Source organism: Chelonoidis abingdonii, chromosome 5, assembly GCF_003597395.2.
Source record: "Chelonoidis abingdonii isolate Lonesome George chromosome 5, CheloAbing_2.0, whole genome shotgun sequence".
Taxonomy (NCBI): domain Eukaryota; kingdom Metazoa; phylum Chordata; order Testudines; family Testudinidae; genus Chelonoidis; species Chelonoidis abingdonii.
The window spans coordinates 123,353,071-123,378,503 of NC_133773.1; the positions used below are offsets into that span (position 1 = coordinate 123,353,071).

At 42.8% G+C, this 25,433-nt stretch overlaps 1 protein-coding gene across 1 annotated transcript in view; it reads left to right on the forward strand.

Moving 5' to 3' along the window:
- Window positions 1-5,507: 5,507 nt before the first annotated feature.
- The window catches only part of HTRA3 (HtrA serine peptidase 3), a 47,087-nt gene continuing 27,161 nt past the window's right edge, over window positions 5,508-25,433 (forward strand). The window contains exons 1-2 of the mRNA XM_032767243.2: window positions 5,508-6,543; window positions 23,170-23,269. Of these exons, the coding sequence (XP_032623134.1) occupies window positions 6,120-6,543; window positions 23,170-23,269 (524 nt within the window). The 5' untranslated portion in view covers window positions 5,508-6,119. The remainder of the gene's footprint in view (window positions 6,544-23,169; window positions 23,270-25,433) is intronic.

A 25,433-nucleotide genomic window follows, 5' to 3' on the forward strand; every position in this document is an offset into this window, starting at 1 on the left:
ATTTTGCCTCACCCCTCCTGTCTTTCTTATATTCAATATTTGTATTTGAAGTGAATTTAAGGGCTAGGGAAAGGTATTGGATTGATGGCACTGGACAGTGAAGTTCTTTATTTATTCACAAATGAAGTACAGCATGCACTGTGTCAGTTCTGTTTCTTTTCACCCCACCATGTGTGTCAACCTTGTTTTGGAGAGAGAACCTATGGGAGTGAGAGGGTAGCTCAGTATCTCTAACCACTTAGGCTATGTTTACACTAGAGAACTTAGAGTGGCGCAGCTCTACCAATGCTGCGTTGTTCCCGCTGCTGACATCGTGCAGTTCACACTGGCGCTTTTGTTAATGTAACTGCTTTTTTCACACCCCTGAGTGACATAAGTTATACCAGCAGAAGTGGCAGTGTAGATATAGCCTTAGACTTTGGTCTCTCTGGTGAGACTGCTAAGGAAGGATAATAAGAGATTGATCCTGCATGGTGATGAATTCCTACTGGGAGCTGAGAGCACTCATTACCACTCAGGAAACAATCAAGACTGAGTCCTAATGGGGCCAATATTTTTGTTATGTGTACACCTGTCCAAAAGAATTTGTAAAACTAATTCATCTTACGTTGGCCACTAAACAGCCATCAGATAAAAATACCTTTCAGACCCTCCCAACCTGAATTAACAACATGCAAGCCATTAACCTAGATGTGAAGGGCTGTGTAAAACTCCACACACTTGCTAGATTTCAAGTTCCCCACGGACAGACCTAAGTCATCCTATATATTTGTAGGCCCCTAGTAGAATGGAGATTTAGCCTAATTGGGACTTCTATGTGCGACTACAATTGTGGTAAACGTCTGTCCCAGATCTGGAGTTTAGCGTACAAAATCTGGGCGTTTACTGTGAACCTTCCCCAAGCTTATACCCAGCTTGGATCTATCTCGCTGCCACCAACTAGGACTATTGGGGTTCCTAGTTACTCCCGAGTCACCCCAACCTTTCCCTGGGGGACCCCCAAGACCCAGAACCCTGGGTCTCCCTCTCTCCTCTCCCAGCTTCCCCCCCTTCCCTGGGTTAGCCGGTGCGAGACTAGATTTCACTCCTTGAATGCGAAACCAAGAGAGCTATTTACCTCCCTCGAGGCTAGGCAATCAAAGCTAATCACAGCTAACACACCAGGAGATTCACCCCTCCCTGGTCTCGTAGCCGTAGCTAGAGAAAAACCTCCAACACAAGAGAACAGAGTTGATTCTTTCTCTCTTTCCCCGGAGCCTGTTTCTGCCCTGGGAACAATAGGAAAATAACCCACAGCCTGGGCTTTTCCCTCCCCCTCCCCTTTTGCCTGTCACAGATGTAACAGAGCTCTTGGGCACAAAAATTCCTTTCCTCTTTTCCTCACTAGGAAAGAAACTTCCACAAGTTTTAAAAAAAAAACTTTATATAAAAAGAAAGAAAATACAGAACAATAATCTTGCATTAAGAAACTCAATACAGGCTCTTGCTTATAAGAAAATATGAATAAACAGTCTGATTTAAAAGATAGCCCGTTTAAACCAGTCCAGCAAATCAACATACATGTAAATACAACACAAAGCATATAACAGCCTATTTACTTTGTTTCCTTTTGTACTCACAGATGTTTAGGAGAAACTTTGAAATAAGATGGAGTTAGAAGAAAAGCTTGTTTACCCACAGCCGAGGAAACAACAAAGACCCTCAGTATACAAATTCCCGCCCCTGACTTTTAAGCAATCCAGTTCTCTGATTGGTCCTCTGGTCAGGTGTTTGGTTCCCTTTGTTCACCCTTTACAGGCAAAAGAAAATTAACCCTTACCTTACCTATCTACTTATGACAACAATAGAAATAATTAATAACAATAATAATGATGATGTTGTGAAAGGTTCTGTCACCCATCAGCAATACCATGGTCTACCCAGTCACCCACAGCCCATTTATTTACAACTAGCAATCTTTTTCTTGACCTCTCACTTGCAGCTAAAGTTGTGCCAAAAGAACGAAAATACTGCCATGAAATTTTTCACATACACAGAGAGAGAGAGAGAGAGAGATTCTTTCAGGTGTTTAAATCCCAACACTTTTCTCTTTTGTGATTTCTCTTCCCCCTCAACCCCAAAATAATGGCTTTGCATGAAATGACAGATGTTTTCAACATTTTCTTTCAATTAAAAAAATCTTTGTCAGATCATTTCAGTTTTTGAAAATATCTAGGCTTTTTTCCCATGAAACTGGGCTAGTTCAGCAAAATCCAAAAGGAGTATGACAACAGAACATTTCGAAGTATTTGAATTTTAAGTTGGGCTACACAGAACTTTCTCAGTCAAAGCTTGTTTAGTTTTTCTGTATCAAACACTATTAAAAATATTTTCTATAAAGTTACAAGAAAATGAATATTTTGATTTACAGTAACAATCAATCCTGCAAAGACTTACTCATATACTTACCTTCAACTAATAGGACTATTCACAGAATGTAAAGTTGGATGGCCCAGATCCTCACAAGTATTTATGTGCTCAACTCCCACAGAGATCAGTGAGAGATGTGTGCCTAAATATCTTTGAGGCTCTGGGTTGACGTGTGCATGATCCAGCAGGATAAGGGCCTAAAATAATGATGGGCAACTGGTACCCTAGTGACTGTATCTGACCTGCCAGATCATTTTATTTGGTGTGCCCCTGCCCAGCTTGATGCAAACGATCCAGCAGTGCCATGGCCAGGAACGGGGTAGTGGGCCATGGTAGGGGCAAGGCCTCGCATGCCTGTGTCATGTGACACTGTGGTGAGAGTCAATGGGCTAGGGAGGCGGCTGGGCCCAGCCCCATGGGATAGGAATTGCCACTGAGGAGTGGATGGGAGGGGTATGCTTGCTTTCAGACCCCCCCTCAGGTTCTTCCATCCCCCCAGGGACAGGATGTGATTTCCTCCCCCCCCCCGCCCACATCACACAATCCAGCCCACCAAAGGATTTTAGTGGGTGTGACACCATGGCTGATCGCTTGACTTCCCTCTGCTACAGCAGCTCATGCACTCCTGGACAAGAGCGCTACTGCCCTTTACCATGCACAGATGGTCAGCGCTGCCGGAGAGCTAAAAACAACATTCTTATAGAGCAGAAGCATTGGTGGGAAAGTCTAACACACTAAGGCCTGGTCTACGCTAGGCGGGGATCGATCTAAGATACGCAACTTCAGCTATGAGAATAGCGTAGCTGAAGCTGACGTTTCTTAGATTGACTTAGAATCACTTACTTCTCATTCTTGCGGCACGGGCTCGATGGCCACTGTTCCCCCGTCAACTTTGCTTCTGCCTCTCGCACTGCTGGACTACAGCAGTCGACGGAAGACCGATTGGGGATAGATTTATTACGTCTACACTACACATGATAAATTGATCCCCGATAGATTGATCGCTACCTGCCGATCTGGCAGGTAGTGTAGATGTACCCTAAGAAAATCCAGGAGTCCATCACTGCATCTGCCTCCTTGTCCACTGGACCAGGCGTAACAGGCTACTCTCTGGCTTGTCCAGAGTTGCCTCAGCTACGTGCTGCATTGGCTTTGATTTCTTCTCCATATTGTGACTGTAGGACAGGGCAGACAATAGCTCACGTGGTGGAAGAGTGCCCAGCTCGACATCTGGAGGGCACTTTACAATGCCTAGCCTCCCTTGATACCGAGGCCATGCTCTAGTTACGGAATCTGGACATTGAACTCTGATATCCACATACGAAAAGGACTTTCTCCTGCACAGAGCTTGCGTGAGATTTCAACTTGCCTTCATGAAAGAGTTAACAAGGAGGGAAAATAAAGGAAAGAAATAAAGTTAACAAAGATCAAAGACTATAGAAGTGACACAGGATACGTCTACATGTCAAAAAAAACCCAACTATCTGTGGCAGAGTCTCAGAGCCTAAGTCATCTCACTCCATCTCGTGAGCCATGTAGACATTCCTGCTCATGCTGGAGCCTGGGCTCTGATACCCTCCCTCCTCACCTGGTTTTGGAGCCCAGGTTTCAGGCAAGCAGTAACCTCTACACTGCTATTTTTAGCTCCATAGCTCCATAGCTCCATAGCACAAGCCCCACATGCCGATCAGTTGACGGGCTCTGAGACCATAGGTGCTGCCACACCCCTTGGCTTGAATTGGTTTCCATTACATACAGGGTTTACAGTTTGGTTCAATGGCTCTCAGCACCCTCACTATACAAATTGTTCCAGTCTCTGTCTGAGAATCGCAGCCGCAGGATTGTTTATGCAGTGTAGACTTACCCACAGAAGAAAAGGTACAGTCTGAACAGATGACTGGAAGCTAGAAATTCCTGAGTACTAATGTTGGCTGTGACAGTGTCCTCTCATGGCCTTGGTCAAATCATTCATCACCTAAAGTCAATGGTTGCAATCTGGACCTCAGTCCATGCTGTAATTGCCCTCTCTGTAAAATGGGAATATAATATTACATCCCTACCACTAAGCACTATGAGGAATAATTAATATGTGCAAAGTACTATGTAAGTATTACCTAGCATGACCAGACAGCAAATGTGAAAAATTGGAATGGGGGTGAGGGGTAATAGGAGCCTATATAAGAAAAAGACCCCAAAATTGGGACTGTCCATATAAAATCGGGACATCTGGTCACCCTAGTACTACCTCCTACTGAAGTATTTTATAAGAATGAGAATGTAAAAAGTAAGAATTAAAGTAGTTTTCAGCTAGTGGTAATTTGCAGGCAAAGGGCCAGATCCTCAGCTGGTGTATATAGGCATGATGATTTCAGGGAACTATGAAGATTTACATCAGTTGGGAATCTCACCCAGAGCTGGGAGTCAGGAAGTCCTGAGCTGTAATCTAGCTGTGCCACTGAGCCTTTCTGGGGGGTCCGGCAAATCATCTCTCTGTGCCTCAATTTGCTCATCTGTAAAAAGAGGATCATAATACTCACTGCCCTGATAAGAGTGTTGTGGGAATTCACAGGACAATGGGGTCTGATCTTGGTTTGTCTTAAGGCCTCACCACAATGAACACAATTAATAATGTCTGTAGTGTGGTTTGAACACTCATAATTTGCTATATTTAAGTGTGATTTAATTAAGGCAAAGGTGAGAGGGAAAGAGGAAGAACATGAGGGAAGATGATGCCGTAGGCCACTTCCCTCTCCGATTTCCATGCATGGCGAGACTGAATTGTTCACAGCTAATTTTGGACCATCTGCTTGCGAGTTAATCCCTCATTTTCACACAGTGTAGCTCTGTCCTTCTGCCCACTGGCCCCAGAAACACTGGGCTCGCTCCTGCTTTTCATCCTCGCTCTGTTTACCAACAGTTACTGTGGTGACGCAAACATTAAAAACCGAGCCTCTGTCCCAAAGTAAACTGCAGTCATTTCCCTTTGCACTGAACCCAGCCAGCTTGCTGACCCCAGACGTGATGTAGCCCTTTGAAGGGAAGGGAGGAGGGTTCTCCACTGAGTAGGTGGGGCCTGAGACTGCTGGCTGAAGCTGAAGTCTGTGCAGCTGGTCCTGCCTGTGCTGCTGCTGACTGGGACGCCTGAGAGGCAGCTGCAGCAGCAGCCACATCTCGCATATAACTGTCTTGCTTAACTTGCTTCTGTCTTCACTGCCTCTTGCAACTCTTCCTCCTGCAGCGCTCCGGATAACTCCTTCACAGCTACTGCAGACCTGGGGAGATAGAGGCTGTGTATGGAGACTTCTGAGGATTAAATCAACTTTCGGAATCCCAGCCCTGCAAGCTAGTCCCGAAGAGCTGCTGAGCCTTTGCAAGTTTACTCTACGCGAATCTGACCCAGCCTTTACTTAGTGACTTCATGTTTTAACCTCTTTCCAGCCTCTATTTTCTTTCTGCCTACTGCTCCCTTCTGTATTGTGGAGAGCCCCATAATATTAGCAGGGGTGCACGAGTCACAGGCTGGGGGCTGTTGAGGAAGATTAACCCTTTCCTTTTCTTGTGTGTGTGAAAAGCCTGACTTTCCCTTTTCTATTATTCCCTCATTGCATTTTAATTGCACATTTTGCCTGTTCTTACCTCCCACCCCCACCCTTTGTTATTCCCCTGGATTTGCAAATTTTCTCTCCCTGATTAAAAAAGTGTCACAGGTGATGACAGTTTTTCTGTTGCAAGTTTCGTTCCTGCTGGTGCTAAGTTTTAGCCGGGCCTTTGCAGAGCCCTTTGTGGCCAATGGCAAGTGTCCAGCTCGTTGTGATGTCTCCAAGTGCCCAAGTCCCAGCTGCCCAAGCGGCTACGTCCCTGATCGTTGCAACTGCTGCCTCATCTGCGCTGCGGGAGAAGGTGATTCCTGTGGCCGCAAGGAAGACCCACCGTGCGGGGACAGCCTGGATTGCAAGCACCCCATGGGCAAGCGCTTCGGCAAAGGCGTATGCCAGTGCAAGCTCAGCTACCAGGTGTGCGGCAGCGATGGCAGGACCTATGACAATGTGTGTCAGCTGAAGGCGGTGAGCCGTAAGGCTTTACAACAGGGGTTGCCAGCTGTCATCCAGATCCAGAAAGGCACCTGTGAATCGGGTAAGACCATGCAGAGCACCGTCACACGCATCGTTACCACTGGTAACATTGAGCTGCTGCACTTTCAGCAGGGCCATCTTGGGTGATCGGGACTGCTTAATGTGCTCCACCCAGGAGACAGGATGCAATGGGTGGGGGAAGGGAGGCGTTTTGTGGGTGAAAATGAACCCCTTAGCTGTTATGCACATCCCACATCAGTTTCCAAGTTGATGAAACATTTAAATTTCAAGTGATCTTGGAGGACTGGATGGCTCAGAGCTGTTGTCAGTTAGACGCCTTACTCAGTTTGGCAGCCGAAGAAGATCTAAGCTGTTTGTTGCCTATGTGAAATGATCCGGGGTGTTCAGACCTTGTCCATATCAGATCAATCAGACTCACTAATGGGCACTGTGATCTAGTGGTTAGAGCCCTGGATTCAGGAGTACTGTGTTCTATTCCTGCTCTGATATTGATCTGCTGTGCGACTTTGGGCAAGTCACTCTCCGTGCTTCCGTTTACACCAGTTTAAAATGGAATAACAAGACTTACATTCCTTTGTAAAGCACACTGAGATCTTTGGATGAAAAGCGATATAAAGGAGAGAGCATAGCATTTTATTAGCCGTAAGAAAGCAGCAACAGAAAGGTCAGGACTGCACGGTCAGCATTATCCTTTCACCCTTAAAAATGGTCCTTTCAAGTCAAAATCAGGGCACTGAAATCTAACAGTCTGGGGCATTTCACAATGCCTACATTTGCACAATGAAATGTTTTGACCTGCCATACATCTATTAAAAAAAGAAAAAAAGCACCTGTGATATCTTATGTATAAAGCTGAGCAAGAAGAGACATAACAATAACCAGCCTATCAGGTTCAAGCTAAAATATCACTTATTTTTTGTTTTACTGTAACAATGTACCATAGTCCATCATCCATACAGTAATCCCCACATATCACAGTGCTTTTGTGTATTTTGAAATGGCAAAGATACCAGGATGCTATTGTCTGTTCATCTTGTACATTAAATCATTTGAATGTTTTAGAATGCAATTTGGTATTATGGTTTTTGCCTGCCCTAGGATATTGTACTATTCCCTGCTCATGTCCAACTGGATTTACTAACTTCAAAAGATTTCAGTGATCAATTATTGATTTTTAGGTATTAAAATGAACGACTTTTCTGGAAGTGTCGATTTTACTTATTTTTGCAAAAGTTCACAAATTTTCTAGTAAATTATTTAATGGCTGATTTTCACATTGTTTCCATCAACGTCCCCCAAAACAACAGTGGGTAGGTGTTCTGACATTTTAAGTGACACATTAGTGCTTCAATAATGGCAGATGAAATATATTAGCAAGGGTTGTAAAAACCATTAGAACTGTGGGCAAACAATTCATTGGAAAGGATGTCGGTAGGGAAAGGGGACTTGCCTATTGACAGACTCTTATAGCACTTTTCATCTGTAGCTCTCAAAGTGCTTGAGAAAGGAGCTAAATATTGTTGTCCCATTTTATAGATGGGGAAACTGAGACAGAGAGGTGGAATGACATGTCTTAGGTTATCTTGCAGGCCAGTGGCAGAGCCAAGAATAAAATACAAATGTCATAAATCCCAGTCCACTGTACCTTCTACTGAGCCACTTTGCTTCCCTAAAATTTTAAAGTTGTAAAGTGCTTTTATCTAGACATCACATATAAAACCATTAACTCTGACACTTTCATTACTTAGTTTGAACTCATTCATTCAGAACATTTAGAATGTTTAACCTTAAAAATTAGCATTTGATATTGTATCTAAGGACTTAAGGAATGTTTTGGTTTTAGTGCATGTGGCATTTCTTCATGGCATCCTCCTGTGTTCACTGTAATAGACTCAGGAATTTGGAGCAGCGGGGTAGAGGTTACATTTTTTTCAAGTAACTGTTTTTGTGTTCCTTTAATTTGACAATTTGTTTATGACCTGGGAAAACATCAGCTCCAATGTAACATCTGGTTTAGAGTGAAGTTCTGATTTTTTTTTTTTAATTCTACTGCTGTGCTGACTGAAGCTCAAAGTGACCAAATGTCTTGCCCAAAGATCAGACAGAATCAGTGGATGAGGCAGCCATAGAAATAAATTATGGTTCTTTTAAAAACAGTAACATGCTATGGCTGTCATAAAAGATTGTAAAAAAGTAACTGGCAAAGTTAAAGTCGTGTTTCTACATTTTCTCTATTTGTGCAGGGAATCTGGCTGCAGATTGCTCAGAATTTGAAGACACTGACATACCTATAAAGTTGATCCAATTTCACTCCACCAGATGTATATAAAATAATATCCAGACTAATGATAGCTTTACCAAGTGGCGTAGGCTATACCTTACAGAATATGCCATGGCAAGGAGGAATAACCTTGGAAGTTCTGCTGCTTTGCTTGTCAGAAGTTTGACATATGTAGGTGAGGTTAGGTAGTCCAGTATATTTAGCTAAGATAGGGAGATGCAACACTGACTGTACTTTCTAATGACATATATCTCTGATAAGTGTGGTTAGATAGAAATAGGGCTGGTGGAAGACAGAGGGAGGAAGACTAGATGTCAAAAACAGAGGCCCAGAATGACTGAGTGGGTGAAGAGCACCCATTTTTCTGACCACCTCTGCTCCTTCATAACATTCTTTTGTTAACAAAGTAGCATGAAGGACAGTACAGACTCTTACACTGGGCATGCCGAATCCAAAGAACTGAGTATCATAGATCATTTGTATAAACAAACACACCTATAAGCATCAGACCATGATGTCACTATTGTTACTGTGTAATGGCTTGAGCCTACAAACATGAACAGCCTTACTCAGGCGAGTAGCCCCAATGACCATGGGACTACTCGCAGAACTTGGGATCAGGCCATAGAACAAGTAATTTGTTACTGATTTAGTACAATGCAAATTCATTTTTTTTCTTAGCGAATAAGCATTTTGCTATAGCTCTTAGTTTTTAAATGAATGTGTTCTATTGTGTTTTCTATCTCAAATGTAAAAAGACAAACCATCCAAAAACATTTTCCTCATTGTTTTAATAGCAGCTTAAACCCTCCTGGAAAACAAATGCTTTGCAATCAAAGATGCAAACCCTTACCTTCCATTAAAGTAAACATTTTAAGTTGTAATAATGTTACTTATGCTCCCAATAAAGTCAATCAAACTATTCAAATGACTAAAGAATTGAAAGATCAGGCTAAAATTTTGCAGGTGTATCACATATGTTTTGTATTTCTCTTGCCAATTTCTTAACTATTAAAGACATTTGCATGCAACACTTTTTTGAGAGCTCCTTAGAATTCATGCGCTGTTAATACAGTATTCCCTGCATGAAATCATCATTCTCTGCAACATCAGAGTTGGTTTCTGTATGAACAACCCCAACAACCCCATTTCTATGATCTGGGGAACAGTAGAAAGGAACAGGTGAAGTCTTGGAAAAACAAAATCTTCTTGTCATATAAACACATTTAGCAATGTGAGAAAATCAGAGAAAACCAGGTAAGAAAATCAGAGAAAATAACTAATACACCATGCAAGTGGAATTACTGTTAATAAATCTATTATATTTCAAAATAGTGTATGTGCTCTGTATACTGAGTATTCACACACACATATAATATAGAATATTTCAAAAGTTTCTCATGGGAGTAAGTAGCTTTTTAGGGGCTTGATTAAAAGACTATTGAAGTTGATGGAAAGAGTCCCTTTGACTTCAGTCAGCTATGTATCAGGCTTTATGGCATTAAGCTTGCAAAGATTTATGCACAGAGGGACTTTATGCCATGAATAGTCCTGCTGAAGTCAAAGGCTACACATGGCATAAAGTTACTCATGTGTTTCAGTCTTTGCAGGATCAGAGCCTAAAAAGTTGAGTTGACTACAATGTTTAAATCCTTGAAAAGAGAATCAGAAAAGATGTGACTACAAATCTATCCAGCACAGCTCTGCCTGGGACATTGAGGTTTACCAACTGTTTGCACATGTGCGTAATCTTGAAGCTACAACTTGGTATATAATTACTTTAAATGTTTGAGGAATAAGGCCAAGTGAGAGAAGTACTAGAGTCTTTTTTTGTTTTGTATTGCTGTCATAAGAGCCTCCAAGCAGCCTATGACTGTATATTTTAATAAGGGCAGCCCATTGCAAGCTATCAACTGGAAACACAAACTCTAAGTCTAGGGGCACATTCCTTTTATTTTTTTTTTGGACTGTTTTTGTTTAGTCTGAGACTGTTTTAAAACATTTGCTTTGAGCTCTTGTGGGGAGAAGGGAAAATATTATTTAGTGACCAAAAGGACATTTAGAATTTGATCCTTTATTGTTTTGGTACTGAACAACTAAGGGGAAAGAGACATTTTGATGATTTCTTATTGCTTTTATTGCTTACGAAAGAAGATCAGGCAGAAAGGCAAAGTGAAGCTCTCTCCTTCTGAAGCTAGCTAGGCAGCAAACTGTCCTCAGCTGGAAGGTATCTTCAATCCAGCTCCATCCTGCCTTTGTTAACGCAGCTAAAGATTGAGGAAGCCCATTTCAGTGTTTGTTATAAGAACTTAAGAATGGCCATGTTGGGTCAGACTAATGGTTCACATAGTCCAGTCTCCTGTCTTTTGACAGTGGCTGGTTCCAGATGTTTCAGAGGGAATGAACAGAACAGGGAAACTACTGAGTGATCGATCCCCTGTTTTCCAATCCCAGCTTTCGGCAGTCAGAGGTTTAGGTCCACCCAGAACGTGGGGTTGTGTCCCTGACATCTCAGCTAATAGCCATTGCTGGACCTATCCTCCATGAACTTATCTATTTCTTTTTTGAACCCACTTATACTTTTGGCCTTCCCAACTTCCTCTGGCAAGGAGTTCCACAGGTTGGCTGTGTGTTGTGTGTAGAATACTTCCTTGTGTTTGTTTTAAACCTGCTGCCTATTTATTTCATTGGGTGACTCCTGGTTCTTGTGTTATGTGAAGTAGTAAATTACACTTCCTTATTCACTTTCTCCATACCACTCATCATTTTAAAGACTTCTATCATATTGCCCCTTAGTCATCTCTTTTCCAAGCTGAACAGACCCAGTGTTTATAATCTCTCCTCATATGGATGCTGTTCCATACCCCTAATCATTTTTGTTGCCCTCCTCTGTACTTTTTCTAATTCTTTTCTAGTATATCTTTTTTGAGATGGGGTTGACCAGAACCGCACGCAGTATTCAAGATGTGGGGGTACCATGGATTTATTTAGTGGCATTATGATATTTGCTGTTTGTCATGCTGTTTTCATTTGTGCATGTTAGACATCCATCATAATAATATGTTGCCTGAAACATGACATAGTCTTATACTAACCAAGACTTTATGGTCAATGCACAGCTATGCAACTTAATCTTAATTCATCAGAAAAGCTGCTTGGGATACATAATCTTTTTATTTCTTTTTCATTTCTTTCCATGAGCAAATCCAAGCACAACAGGGGCAACGCTTTCCTCCAGTGATCATTTGTTAGGTTGCAGTCCTCTATAAGCCTTAATAATATAGCCAAACACACAAATCTCTTCAATTTTAGACTTTAAATTAATTCTGAACCTGAATTTTTTTAAAAATTAGAAGATCACAAATTCCTACTAAGCACAAAATGGCCTATTTTAATATAATGTATTACCTCCAGAAAGCTAATGAGCCTCATCTTGCTCTCACTCTTATTTATAGGCCAGATCCTCAGCTGGTATAAACTGGTATATTTCCATTGACTTCAAAAGGGCTATGGCCATTTACTCCAAGTGGACAATCTGGCTCTCTGCCTCCACACTGGTTTAACTATTGACTTCAGCTCAGTTTTCCTGATTTGCATGAGGGTTAGTGAGATCAGAATCAAGACCATCATCTCTACAGTTTAGCAAATCCACAAGTTATTATGGACTTCAGAATCTAAGATAGTAATAAGATGATAACCATGACACCTACATTTTCAGTGACATAAGATTTAACCCCACAACTCCCAGTGATGTCAAAGAGGATTTTAATGATACCTGTATGTGGTTAAATCCCATAAAACTGAAAACTTAGAGCCAGATTTTTAAAAAAGATCTAACAGTGAATTACTCCCACCGAGGCATCTAAACAGAGGGGCAGGATTTTGTGTTCTTAGTGGCAGCGGCTGAGTGCTGAACCCTTGTGAAAATCTATTCACTTAATTTAGATGTCTAATTAGGAGCTAAACTGTTTGGAGAGTCTGGCCTCATGAGCACTTTTGGAAATCTTGTAGACAACTACAGATTCAGACAGTCCAGAAACAGTTCTGTCCAAAGTGGTATAGTGCAATGCCCTTATTTTGATTAACAAATGTATTTGAGCTTAAGCTTTTGTAGGCTACTGGGCACCTCCCGCAGGCAAGCTGCTGAAGGCAGCCTGCCTGCCATGCTTGGGGTGGCAAAATACCTAGAGCCGCCCCAAGCACGGCAGGCAGGCTGCCTTCGGCGGCTTGCCTGTGGGAGGTCCCCGGTCCCGCGGATTCGGCGGCTTGCCTGCGGGAGGTCCCCGGTCCCGCGGATTCGGCGGCTTGCCTGCGGGAGGTCTGCCAAAGCCGCAGGACCAGCGGACCTCCTGCAGGCAAGCTGCCGAAGGCAGCCTGCCTGCCACCCTCGCAGTGACCGGCAGAGCGCCCCCCATGGCTTGCCGCCCCAGGCACGTGCTTGGTGTGCTGGTGCCTGGAGCCACCCTGAGCCCACTTCATAAGATGCATAGAATGGAACATTTAGTGAGGAGAGATATATACATACAGAGAATATGAAAAGGTGGAGTTGCCCACTCTAAGAGGCTAATTAATTCAGATGAGCTATTAGCAGCAGGAGAAAAGAAACCTTTGTAGTGATAATCAAGATGGCCCATTTGAGACAGTTTGACAAGAAGGTATGAGGATACTTAACATGGGGAAATAGATTCAATGTGCATAATGGCTCATGTATCCTCAAGTTTATTTTGGTGAGTCTGAGGGATGATCTGGCATGAATGGATAGTTATAACATAGACAAAAAGGACATTATCAAGGTGCCTTCAGAAAAAAATGCAGCAAGTCTCAGTACGTCAGTGGGTCAGCTCCTCCCAAGGTACACTACGGTACAGCTCTTACTGTTACAGCCCACCAGATGTCCAGAGCTGAGCATAGTTTGACAGACTTTGTAAAAACTTAGAAGCATGTGATGTCCCCACAATCTTTTTTTTTTTGTCTTTATTATAAAGCTGTCATACTGATATGGGCCTTCTGACTGTGCAAAAAGTAACATTTACATTGTTTCAAAAGTTCTCAGCACCCACAACTGGGACAAGATTTTCCAGAGTTCACTTCCTATGTAGACTCCAAAATGAAGTGTCCAGTTCTTCAACTGTGTTCAGCTTCCATTGAGAACAATCCAGTTTACTGCTGCTGGGTATCAAACTGGTAGCTCTTCATAGAACCTCTCTCCTAAAATGAGCTAAGTGAATTTATTCTGTATCCTGTACCCTCTTTACTCTGGGTTTCCCCTTCCTCCATGTTAGACTTAATAAAAATAAGTGGAAATGGGGAGTGAGATATTGGGTATGTCTACACTGCAATTAAACACCTGTGGCTGGCCCATGTCAGCTGACTTAGGCTCACAGGGCTTGTGCTGCGGGACAGTAAAACTGTGGTGTAGACATTTGAGTGTGGACTGGAGCCTGGGCTCTGGGATTCTTCCCTCTTGTGAGGTCCCAGAGCTTGGGCTCCAGTCTGAGCCCAAATTTCTACACTGCAATTTTATAACCCCACAGCTTAAGCCCCATGAGCCCAAGTCAGCTGACACAGGCCAGCCATGGGTGTTTAATTGCAGTGTAGATATACCCAATATCTCGCTCCCCATTTCCACTTATTTCTGCCATGCACACTCTCTCTCTCTCTCTCTTCTTTTATTTTACTTAAGGAAGAGACAAAAATATAAACTCACCATCAGTTGCTGAAGGCTCTAATGTTAATAACTTACTTTTTGGAATCTGTTGTTCCAGCTGGTCCAAATCAAAGCCTCTCAGTACGTGAGCTGCGTACATGTACTGTGTTCTAGGCATCCAGGGCCTCGAGGCAGTCTTCTGCTGCTAATTAATATAAAACATTTCTACAAAGTTATAAATTTTGCTTCTCCAACCAGTCACTAGAGTCAGGCTCTGAATCACCCTCATGGCTGAGAATACTGTCTGCAGTGCTTCTGATATTTGCTGGCCCAGGGAAAGAGGGACAAAGTTGTCTCCAGGCTAGGTGGTGCTCATTGGTATAGGACTGCCCCACCTCATTTTGTCAGCCCCCTTCTCTGTTTGTGTGACTTTCCCTCTGTTACCCTCCAGCGTTGTCTTCTTCCTTTCCTCTCCTACCATATTTTCCTTCCTCCTCTTCAGTTTATCTTTCCCTCCTCCCCTAGATCAGTGGTGCACAAACTTTTCCAGTTGTGCCCCCACTTAACATGCACAGGATTTGTCATAACCCTCTCCCCTCCAGTACTTCTAATTGAAAACTTTTTTTGTTTTTGTTTTTGCAAGGTGGCAGAATGAAAAAAAAAAAATTTTTATTACTAAATTTATAAGACCAGCTAAAAGTTATTAGGAAGTAGTAAACACAGAGTATTACGAACTGCAAATGTAGATTTAAAAAAACAATTCAAATGAAAACAAATTAACCACTCGTGGACTATTTGTTAATATCACTTCTCACAGCAGACTTACTAGCACCCCATTCCCACCCTTACTTGTCCGCTGCTGCAGGCAACAGCATGGCTTTCAGAGCTGGGTAGCTCTGAAGGCAGTGCCGCAACCAGCAGCAGCAGCAGTGCAGAAGAAAGAGTGGGGATGGGGCGCTAGTAAGTCTGCTGTGAGAAGTGATATTAATGAAGTTTCTTCCTGCCCCCCAAGAAAACCTCTTGTGCTGTCCAACCCCATGGGAGGCACACTCCCCAATTGGCGCACGACTACCATAGATCACACCTGGAAAGCTGCTGCCACTCATAATGCTTCCTTAGTGGTCCAGCAGAAGCAGCCATGTGTAAAAGATCCATTGTTTGCGAGACTCACTCTCCTGCTGTGGCTGCTGATTCTGGTGGACTAGGGAAATGCTGCAGACAGGATACTAGGTGCAGACACAAAGGGTAAATTGGTGCAGTTCTATTGTTTTAAATGGAGCTGTCATGGTATAATTCCCCACTCTGAACCTTAGCGTCCAAAGGATGGTGTACCAGCATGAATTCCTTTAAGCTTGATTACCAGCTTAGAACCTGTAGCGCTGCCACCAACCAGGAGTTCCAGTGCCTGGTACACTCTGGTCCCCCCAAGACCTTGCCCGGGGAAACCCAAGACCCAGACCCTCTGGATCTTACCACAAGGAAAGTAAACCCTTTCCCCCACCATTGCTATCCCGCTTCCCTCCCCGTTACCCTGGAAGTAATCACTGTGATTCAGACTCCTTTGAATCTTTAAACGAGAGGAAATTCACCTTCCCCTCTCCTTCTCTTTTCCCCCCGACTCTTCCTGAGAGAGAAAGATAATCTGACCAGAGAGAAATTAGCCTTCTCTCCCCATTCACCTCTTCTCCCCACCAATTCCCTGGTGAATCCGAGCCGTCCTCTGGGGTCTCACCCGACGAACTAAAAACAATCAGGCTTATCTTAAACAAGAACGTTTTTAATTAAAGAGAGCGAAGAAACCATTAAATTATCTTTTGTAAATTTAAGATGGATTAGGTTACGGTTTTTTAGCTATTAGGCACTGGGAATACCTCCCAACCTAAGTATTCAAGTACAAATTAAAAAACCTTTCAGCAATTCAAGTACAATTTGACTCCTTCCAGCCAAATGCACATTTGCAAATAAAGAAAACAAATAAGCCCTAACTCGCCTTATTCACTAGTACTTCACTATTTTGAACTGATAAGACCTGTATTGGAGAGATTGGAGAGAACCTGGTTGCATGTCTGGTCTACTCTCAGAACCCAGAGAGAAACAACAACAAATTCTAACAGCACACACAGAAACTTCCCTCCCTCAAGATTTGAAAGTATCCTGTCCCCTGATTGGTCCTCTGGTCAGGTGACAACCAGGCTTACTGAACTTGTTAACCCTTTACAGTCAAAAGAGATATAAAGTACTTCTGTTCTATTAACTCCTACTATCTGTTTATGACAGGAGCTATGCTGATTTTCATCAGCAGAGATCTGGCCTACAGGGCCACATTTATCATTAGATTACTCTAGTTTTGTGGCAGTTTACATCAACTGAGGCTCTGGCCCTCAGCCTTTCAGAGAACCTATAGGAAGATGTGATAATAATATTATGTCATGTCAGGGCATGTACTGAACTTGTATGTAAATATTTAAACTCTTATAAGTAGATTTCATTGAAACAAGATGTACTACAGAGTCAAGCAAATTGCCTGTGATTTGAAAGTCAAATGAATCCCATGTAGCAGATGTAAAATAAACAGCACTGTACACTGCTTATAGCTGATTGACCTACGTGATCCCTGTTTGCAGAATCCCCTTCGAACAAGGTACTGGAGCAAGTGTATACGGTTAGTTAGAGAGATTGTTCAGAGTGCGTGAGAATCAACATAGAAATAAAAGGCTGCATCTAACTCTGCTAAGTCATTCCATCTATTTACACAGTATCATATACTTTTAGCTTGCTGAATGTAAGTGTGGTTTCACTAAAAAGCAAATCCTGCTCCAACAAAAGAAAAACTACAGCTGATTGTTACTACTATGGGAATTCTATGGAGAAATGCCCAGTTGTCTTTCAGTTGGCTTAATCTGTGAGAGGTTTCGTTCCTTGGAACGCTTCGCTGGTATTCGTGTTACAATTGTATCCACTCCATACTGAACTCAGATTGCACTAAAAATCCAGGTCATTTTACCCAAGCCATCAGGAGTGAGCTGAGTTGGAGTATACAGCCCAATGAGGGCTCCTTGTTCTTGTATCACAAGACAGAAAGAGCAGATGCTCCCGATCTACCAGCTCTCTACCCTTCCTTATTTTATCATGTTACCTCTTCTTTCTAAGGTAAACAGTCCCAGCCCACTTAGTCTCTCTTCACATTAAAGCATTTCCGTGTGCCCCATCTTTTCCATCACTCTTTTCTGAACCCCCTTTAATTCTGCCCTAGACTTTTTGAGGAGGGGTGACCAGCAATGCACCCAGACACTCAGGCGCAAGTGCCACCAATTTATATAACGGCACTAAAACAGCTTCCATTTTATTTTTCGTCCCCTTCCCTGTACATCCTAACATCCTGTTTGTTTTTTTGACTGCAGGCTGCATAGTGAGTCCAGGCCTTCATTGAGCTGGCAAAAGGAGTTCCCTTTCCTAAGTCGATATAGTTAATTAAAAACCCTGTAAGATGTATGAATGGTTTCATTGTTTCCTCCACTGATGCATTATTTTGTGTTTGTCAACAATGAACTTCATTAGCCATTGTGTTGCCCATTCACCTACCTTGTTTAGATCCCCAAGATGCAACCTAGTCTTCTCTCTGGACTTCAGTAAACTAAATAACTTGATGTCATCTGAAAATTTTGCTACTTCACTACTCACTCGCCTTTACAGTTCATTAACACAAATATTAAACATCACTAGACCTGATAACTGAGGCACCCCATTGTTCACATTTTGCCATGCTGAAAATTGTCCATTCAGTCCTCTCTTTGTTTCCTGTCTCTTAGACATTTTTTGATCTGTGACAATACTTTGACTCTCACCCAATGACTACTTAGCTTCTTTAGTTCCTTCTAGTGAGAGACCTTGTCAAAGACCTTTTGGAAGTCCAAATAAATTGTGTCAACTTGTTCTCTTTTATGCACTAGTTTATTGACACATTCAAAGACTTCTAATAGGTTAGTGAGACATGATGTCCTTTTGCAAAGCCCTTACTGGTTAGACCATATCCTATCATGATCTTCCAGTTGTCTTATTATTCCGTTTCTAAAGATTTTTTCAATGAACTTATCAGGCACAGATATAAGGCTAACTGGGCTGTAATTCTCTGGATCACCTCTAGAGCTCACTTTTAAACTTTGGTGCCCAAGATAATCTTTGAACTAAGAACCAGGTAGAATATCAAAATATAGGAAAATGTTTTAAATTATTACTGATTCCTTCTCCCATCCCTCTTCCCCCAGCCCCATGTCTTTTCTTCCTCTTCCTCCTCTGTGTCAACCTCTCCCTCTATTTTTCCTTTATAAGAGGGGTAGCCGTGTTAGTCTGGATCTGTAAAAGTAGCAAAGAATCCTGTGGCACCTTATAGACTAACAGACGTTTTGGAGCATGAGCTTTCGTGGGTGAATACCCACTTCATCAGATGCAAGTAGGTATTCACCACGAAAGCTCATGCTTCCAAAACATCTGGTTAGTCTATAAGGTGCCACAGGATTCTTTGCTATTTTCGCTTTGTTTCTGACTCCCTTCCCCTCCAGCCTCCTTGGGTATGTTACCCTACGGGATGTATTCCGATGCTTACATAAACAGTTTTGTAAAAACAGATTGTACTACAGTCGAGTTGCACGCAGGCCACACTAAGCGCATTAAATTCGGTGGTGTGCGTCATGGTCCAAGACTAGCTTTCGTTTCTGGAGCGTTGCATTGTGGGTAGCTATCCGATACGTAATCCCATAGTTCCACACCGTCTTCCCCGCCCATCGGCAGCACCCAATGCATGATGGTGCAAAACAGTGTCACGGTGATTTCTTGGGTAAATGTCGTCACTTCATTCCTTCCTCGTGAAAGCCAACTGAAGACAATCATTTGGCTCCCTTTTTCCTGGATTGCCCTGGCAGACGCCATAGCATGGCAACCAGGAACCCGTTTGCCTTTTGTCATTGTCCACCGTATGTGTACTGGATGCCGCTGACAGAGGCGGTACTGCAGCGCTACACAGCAGCATTCATTGCTTTGCAAGATAGCAGAGACGGTCTATCAGTTGTTTGTACCGTCTCCATGCCTTGTAAATTGGGAGTGAGCTGATGGTTATAGTCGTCTGTACCGTCTTGCTGCTGTTCATCGGGTGCCCTGCGAGTCGGCCGGGAAGGGCAAGGAAAAAATGGGAATCGACTCCTGAGTTCAATCCCTCCTTTTCTATGGTATGCTAAAAATAGAGTCAGTCCTGGCCCTAGAATACAGTGCAAGTGTAACTAGAGAACCGCAGTGTACCAGAAAGCACAGCCACGTTTGTGTCAGATCCCGCAGAAATGATGGTAAGTACATGACCATTTAGGGGTGCCCTGCAACAAACTCCACCCTTTGCATTCCCTGTTCATCACCAACTCCTCCTGGGCTATCGTTGCGTGTCCTCCATTTGTGTGTTATTCAGTAAATAAAATGCAGGAATAAGAAAACTGACTTGTTTAGGGGGGTTGGGAGAAAAATAAAATGAGGGGGAGGCAGCGGTCAGTGCTAGGATAGTCCAGGCAGGAACATTAACGGTGTGGGGGAGAGGAGCCCAGCATCCGCTGCATGATAGTCCAGCGTAACGAATCTTTTCTTTACACGCATGAAAGGGAGGAGCTGATGAGCTCAGCCCCCAGTTGGCTCTGATGAAGACTGTTACCAGCTGTTCTGTACCATCTACTGGGAAGACCGGGAGTCATTTCTATTTGACCCAGGCGCCCCTGCCACCTCACCTGGCCAGCCAGGAGTACTCATGATGACTACAGATAGCATCATATGTACCATCTACCACCGGGGAATCGAGGAGAGGGATACTCCTGTTCACTGCTGCAGCATCGCGTCTACAGCACAGCATGCAGTAGACATGGTGACAACTGAAAAAAGTCCAAGAACATTTTATTCCCTTTCTTCACAGGGGGGAGGGGAGTAATTAACAAGCTATGCTCTGAACACCTCCAGACAATGTGTTGCCCTATAGGCATTTGGTGAGCTAGCCAAGAATGCAAATTCTTTTGGAGACTGCTGGTGATGTGGGGAGCTGGAATCCTCAGTACCCCCCTCCTCTGGAACGTCATTTATTCTTTTGGCTTTCCGTTATGTTTGCCATGCAGGCATGTGCTGTGGACTCTGTATCAATAGCCTGGAGATTTTTTTCACAAGCCTTTGGCATTTCGTCTCGTCTTAAGGAAGCTTTCAGATAGAACAGATTGTCTCCCACATACAGCGGTCAGATCAGTATCTCCGTACGATCCATGCTGGAGCTCTTTTGGATTTGGGACTGCATCGCTCCCGTGGCTGATCAGGACTCCACCTGGGCAAACAGGAATGCATTCAAAAGTTCGCAGGGCTTTTCCTGTCACCTGCCAGTGCATCCGAGTTCAGATTGGCTGTCCAGAGCGGTCACAGTGGTGCCCCAAAAAAACTTTTGGGTTTGGATACCGCCGGAGGCCAATACCGTCGGATTTGCAGCCGCACTAACCCTAATCCAATATGGTAATACCTATTTCAGCGCTACTCCTCTCGTCGGGGAAGAGTACAGAAACCGGTTTAAAGGGCCCTTTATATCAATATAAAGGGCCTCGTTGTGTGGATGGGTGCAGTGTTAAATCTGTTTAACGCTGCTAAAATCGGTTTAAACGTGTAGTGTACACCAGGCCTTAGTCTCCCTACTCTTATTCTCAGTTTCCTTCTGAATCTGTCTCTGTCTCCTTTAAAAGTTAGGTAAGCCACTGCAGAAAGAAAACAAAAAAGATAATGCAGAAAAGTTCTTTATCTGTGTCTCTTGCTTATTACATTGACTAGGCTAAGAAAAGTCTAATACATTTCAGTAGACTTTTCCATTCGTATAGCATTGTTCCCTGAAGCACTACATAAACTGAGCATATTATGGGGCCAAGTCACCCTTGAGCCTGGGCTGAGCTCAATGCAGGGACTGAAGAAGAGGCATAAAAGATCAGGCCTAAACAGAATGGGCCTTACTTCTGTTCTAACAGTGAGAGAACTGGCTCCCTTCTCATTCAATCCACATTCTGCAAGTCTCCCTTAGGTACCACGCATGATGGAATAAGTTTTATGATGTGTGGTGAGTCCATCAACTCCTTCCCATAATGCATGGAACTACAGCCATTGCACCAGATCTGAACTAACCTAGAGATGAAAAGTGCTATGTCTCATTCCAAATCCTCCAAGCGATCCGGTACTCTAAGAGTTTATTTTAAATCACCAGACTGTGTACATATGACTACAATTGAGGTAGCCGAAGATATAAAAGAAAGCTGCGATTGATCTTCTGACAGTGTTACAAAACAAGATTAACTCTTTATTGGTTTAAGCACAAAGTTTACATCTACCAGGAAATGACTATACCGTGTTCCAGCGGGGAATGCCTTATTGTACTGATTTCTGTGATCTGTTTAGTCTCCACCATGGTTTTGCTGGGTGGGAAACTAGTCACAATTTTGCTTACAGGTGTGAATTGTGATCTCCTCCTGCTGTTCTGTGAGGAAAATCAGCTCAAACTTTATTTCTATGCTCATGCATATTCCTGCTGATTTAGATCCTGAACGTCCAATGGGATTCATTTGCGTGGAATGCCATTGAAGTCATTGGTACTCCCCGCCAGCATAAGGGTCTGTATAAACACTTCCCTTTTCAGGACTGGAGTCTTAGTCATTATGGGAGCGTACAGTTAGAGTTGTTTACAACAGGGCCACTCAGAGGATTCAGGGGGCCTGGGGCAAAGCAATTTTGGGGGCCCCTTCCATAAAAAAAAAGTTGCAATACTATAGAATACTATATTCTCATGGGGGCCCTGTGGGGCCAGGGGAAAATTGTCTCACTTGTCCACCCCACCCCCCGGGTGGCCCTGGTTTACAAATAGCTTCTTTTATGCTAGGAAATTTCAGAAATGTACTATTTTCCATTGCAAAACATTTGCAACAGAGTTTATCATAAAAGTGCTGGGAAACAATTGTCCATGTCTTTTAAGCTTCCTGTACTTTCTTTGGGGCAAGACTATCTACTATTATGTTTGTACAGTGCTACAATGGGCCCCCGTTCTCCTTAGACAGTACTGTAATAAACATGATCAATTAAATGTAACGGTACAGATGTTCCCAAACTTCAGTGTCAATAATAACATGGAAAGCCAGGTTGGTTGTGGTGTTTATCTCAGAGATATTCCTCCTTTTACAGAATTTCATATTTTATTCATATTTCTTTTCATAATACTGTCAAACTTATTACTGAATTATAGTAACAGATCATAAGGATTCTGGTAGATCTGCTTTCAGTTGGTATTTTCACAGTGAGTTCACACATAAGCTTTTGGGGCAAGGACTGTCATTTATGGTACTTTAGTATAGTGCCTTGCACAGTGGGATCCTGACTTGGATAAGATCTCTAGGTGTTACTGCAATAGAAATTGTAAATAACAATTATGACTAGTTTTGAAAAAAAACAGCCAGACAAGGTCATCACTAAACCTTGTGAATTCCAATTAATCTAGGAAGTTCTTAGCCAAATGACCTTGCCAGTTTCTCAGGCCAAAACAAAACACAAGCAATTTTTTAAAGTCTCGTAATGGCTTATATGCCTTTCCCTGTCTGGTTGGAAAATGTCCCCATGTGAACTATAGACAAATTTAACTCATCTGATTGGTACAAAGGATATTTTCTTATTAACATACCCAATTTTTTCTGCTAGTATAGGTCACCAACAGCCCAACAGCCCAAGATACAAGTTTAACTTCATTGCAGATGTGGTGGAAAAGATTGCGCCCGCAGTTGTACACATTGAAATTTTCCTGAGGTAACTTCTTTTGACTGTGTGTGTTCTAACTGCATTGTTTAGAAGCATGTGACACATGCTTGTTCTGCCTTTTGAAAGCAAGCAGCCTAGTAGCAGACTAGCGCTGTGACTGAAGCCTGTAACTGTTAACGTTTTCTTAGAAACCAGCAATCTCCTGTGGTCAGACAAAGATAAACAAAACCAAAGTATTGCAGGAGTGTTTTTTCAAATGATGTCTCAACCTCCCTGGAGCAGTGATGCCCAGTGTTAATTCAGCTACGCTTGCATGTAGGAAGGAATCCTGGTATTAAGTGGTAGTGCAAATGGATAATAAATGATAGTATTAATAGCACCTAGCTACTTATACTGCTTAACATCTTCACAGTACTGCACATATGTTAACTATCCTCAGAACCTTTGGCTAGATGAAGTATGATATAGAATAAAATGAAGCTATCTTACGTGTTTTTGAGATTCATTCAATCTTGATTTGGACAGAATGTAAAATATGAACCATTCCAGTAAAAAAAAAAGTACATAAAAAGCTAAGTTAGAAAAAGGCTGCTTAAGGTGAGAGCTTAGAGAACCTCACTCTATTTACTTTATCCATGAGAAGGTTAAGAGGCAATATGATCAGGAGCTGTAAGTACCTAATTGGGGAAAAGATATCTGATAGCAGAGGGCGCTTGAATCTATTTGACAAATGCATGATAAGAGCCAATGCATGGAAGCTGAAGCTCGATAAATTCAGATGAGAAGCATGGTGCAGTTTTTTAACAGGTAAGGGAATGAACCATTGGAACAACTTACCTGGGGATCCGGGGGTTTCTCCATCACTTGACATCTTAAATTAAGTCTGGATGTCTTTCCAAAAGATCTGCTGCAGTTCAAAGAGAAGTTACAGGCTTGATGCAGGAATCACTTGGTGAACTTCTATGATCTGTGGCATGTGGGAGGTCCGACTCAATTATTCTGCCTGTAAAATCTATGAATCTATTAATAGTTTGCAAAAACTTTAAAACCCAAGACTTGTTTGCTCTTTCTGTGTATATATTATAACTCCGTTCTCCTTTCCAGAAAAGAAAACATTTGCCCCAGAGTCCTTGCAAAAACTCAGATCAGATTAACTCCTCATCCCTCAATGATGTGCTTTGTATTGGGCACTGATTGTGTCCCAGGGCTGGCTGCACTTCAGTGTTGCTGTATGTACCCTGGGCTTCAAATAATTTCACAGACTGGACTGCATCTTACCAGGGAGATTGATTCCTGGACCAGCTCCCCTCCCGTTTGCTATCACTGAAACCATCTCCCTTCCTATTTGCATAAAACACCTATAGCAATGGCAGAAGTTGCTGACAAGGACTAGTCGTACTTAGAAAAAATCCTAATGTATTTGTATCTGTCTTCAGTGCAGTAAGTGTTTCTTCAGTTTTCTAAATCACACCATTTGCTTGTGCTTTTCATTTTGTCTCCCTTTTCTATCTCTTCTTTCCCCTTCTCAACCTCTGCCCTCCTCTGAACATGCTTTTGAGCCCCCTGCTTCACTTTCCTATCCATGAGTTCCTGCTACCAGTTCCTCCTCTTTCCTGCACAAGCTGCCTCTCTACCTGGGGCCTTTTGTTCCTCATTCCTACCAGAGGCGCCAGTCCCATTCGTAGTTCCCTCTGGTGTCTGGAAGCTCTTGTTTCCTGCCTTCATTCTCCTCTCACATAGCAGCAGTGATGAGTGGAGTCAGACAGGCCAATTCCTTTCCCTTTTTTCCAGCTACCTTTACTGGCATCCAGGCACCTTCTTTGCAATGTAAATTACAGAGATCTGTAAAAGTAGCTGAAAACAAAGATGCAAAAGGACCATGTGACCTTCCAGCTCTTTGCAAGCCTCTAGCAAAGTGCTCCACGGTCCCACATTACAGAATCCATGGCATGACATTCATTAGAGCTGGTCTGACAATGGACATAACATAAGAACATAAGAACGGCCATACTGGGTCAGACCAAAGGTCCATTTAGCCCGGTATCTATCTACCAACAGAGGCCAATGCCAGGTTCCCCAGGGAGTGAACCTAACAGGTAATGATCAAGTGATCTCTCTCCTGCCATCCATCTCCACCATCTGACAAACAGAGGCTAGGGACACCATTCCTTACCCATCCTGGCTAATAGCCATTAATGGACTTAACCTCCAT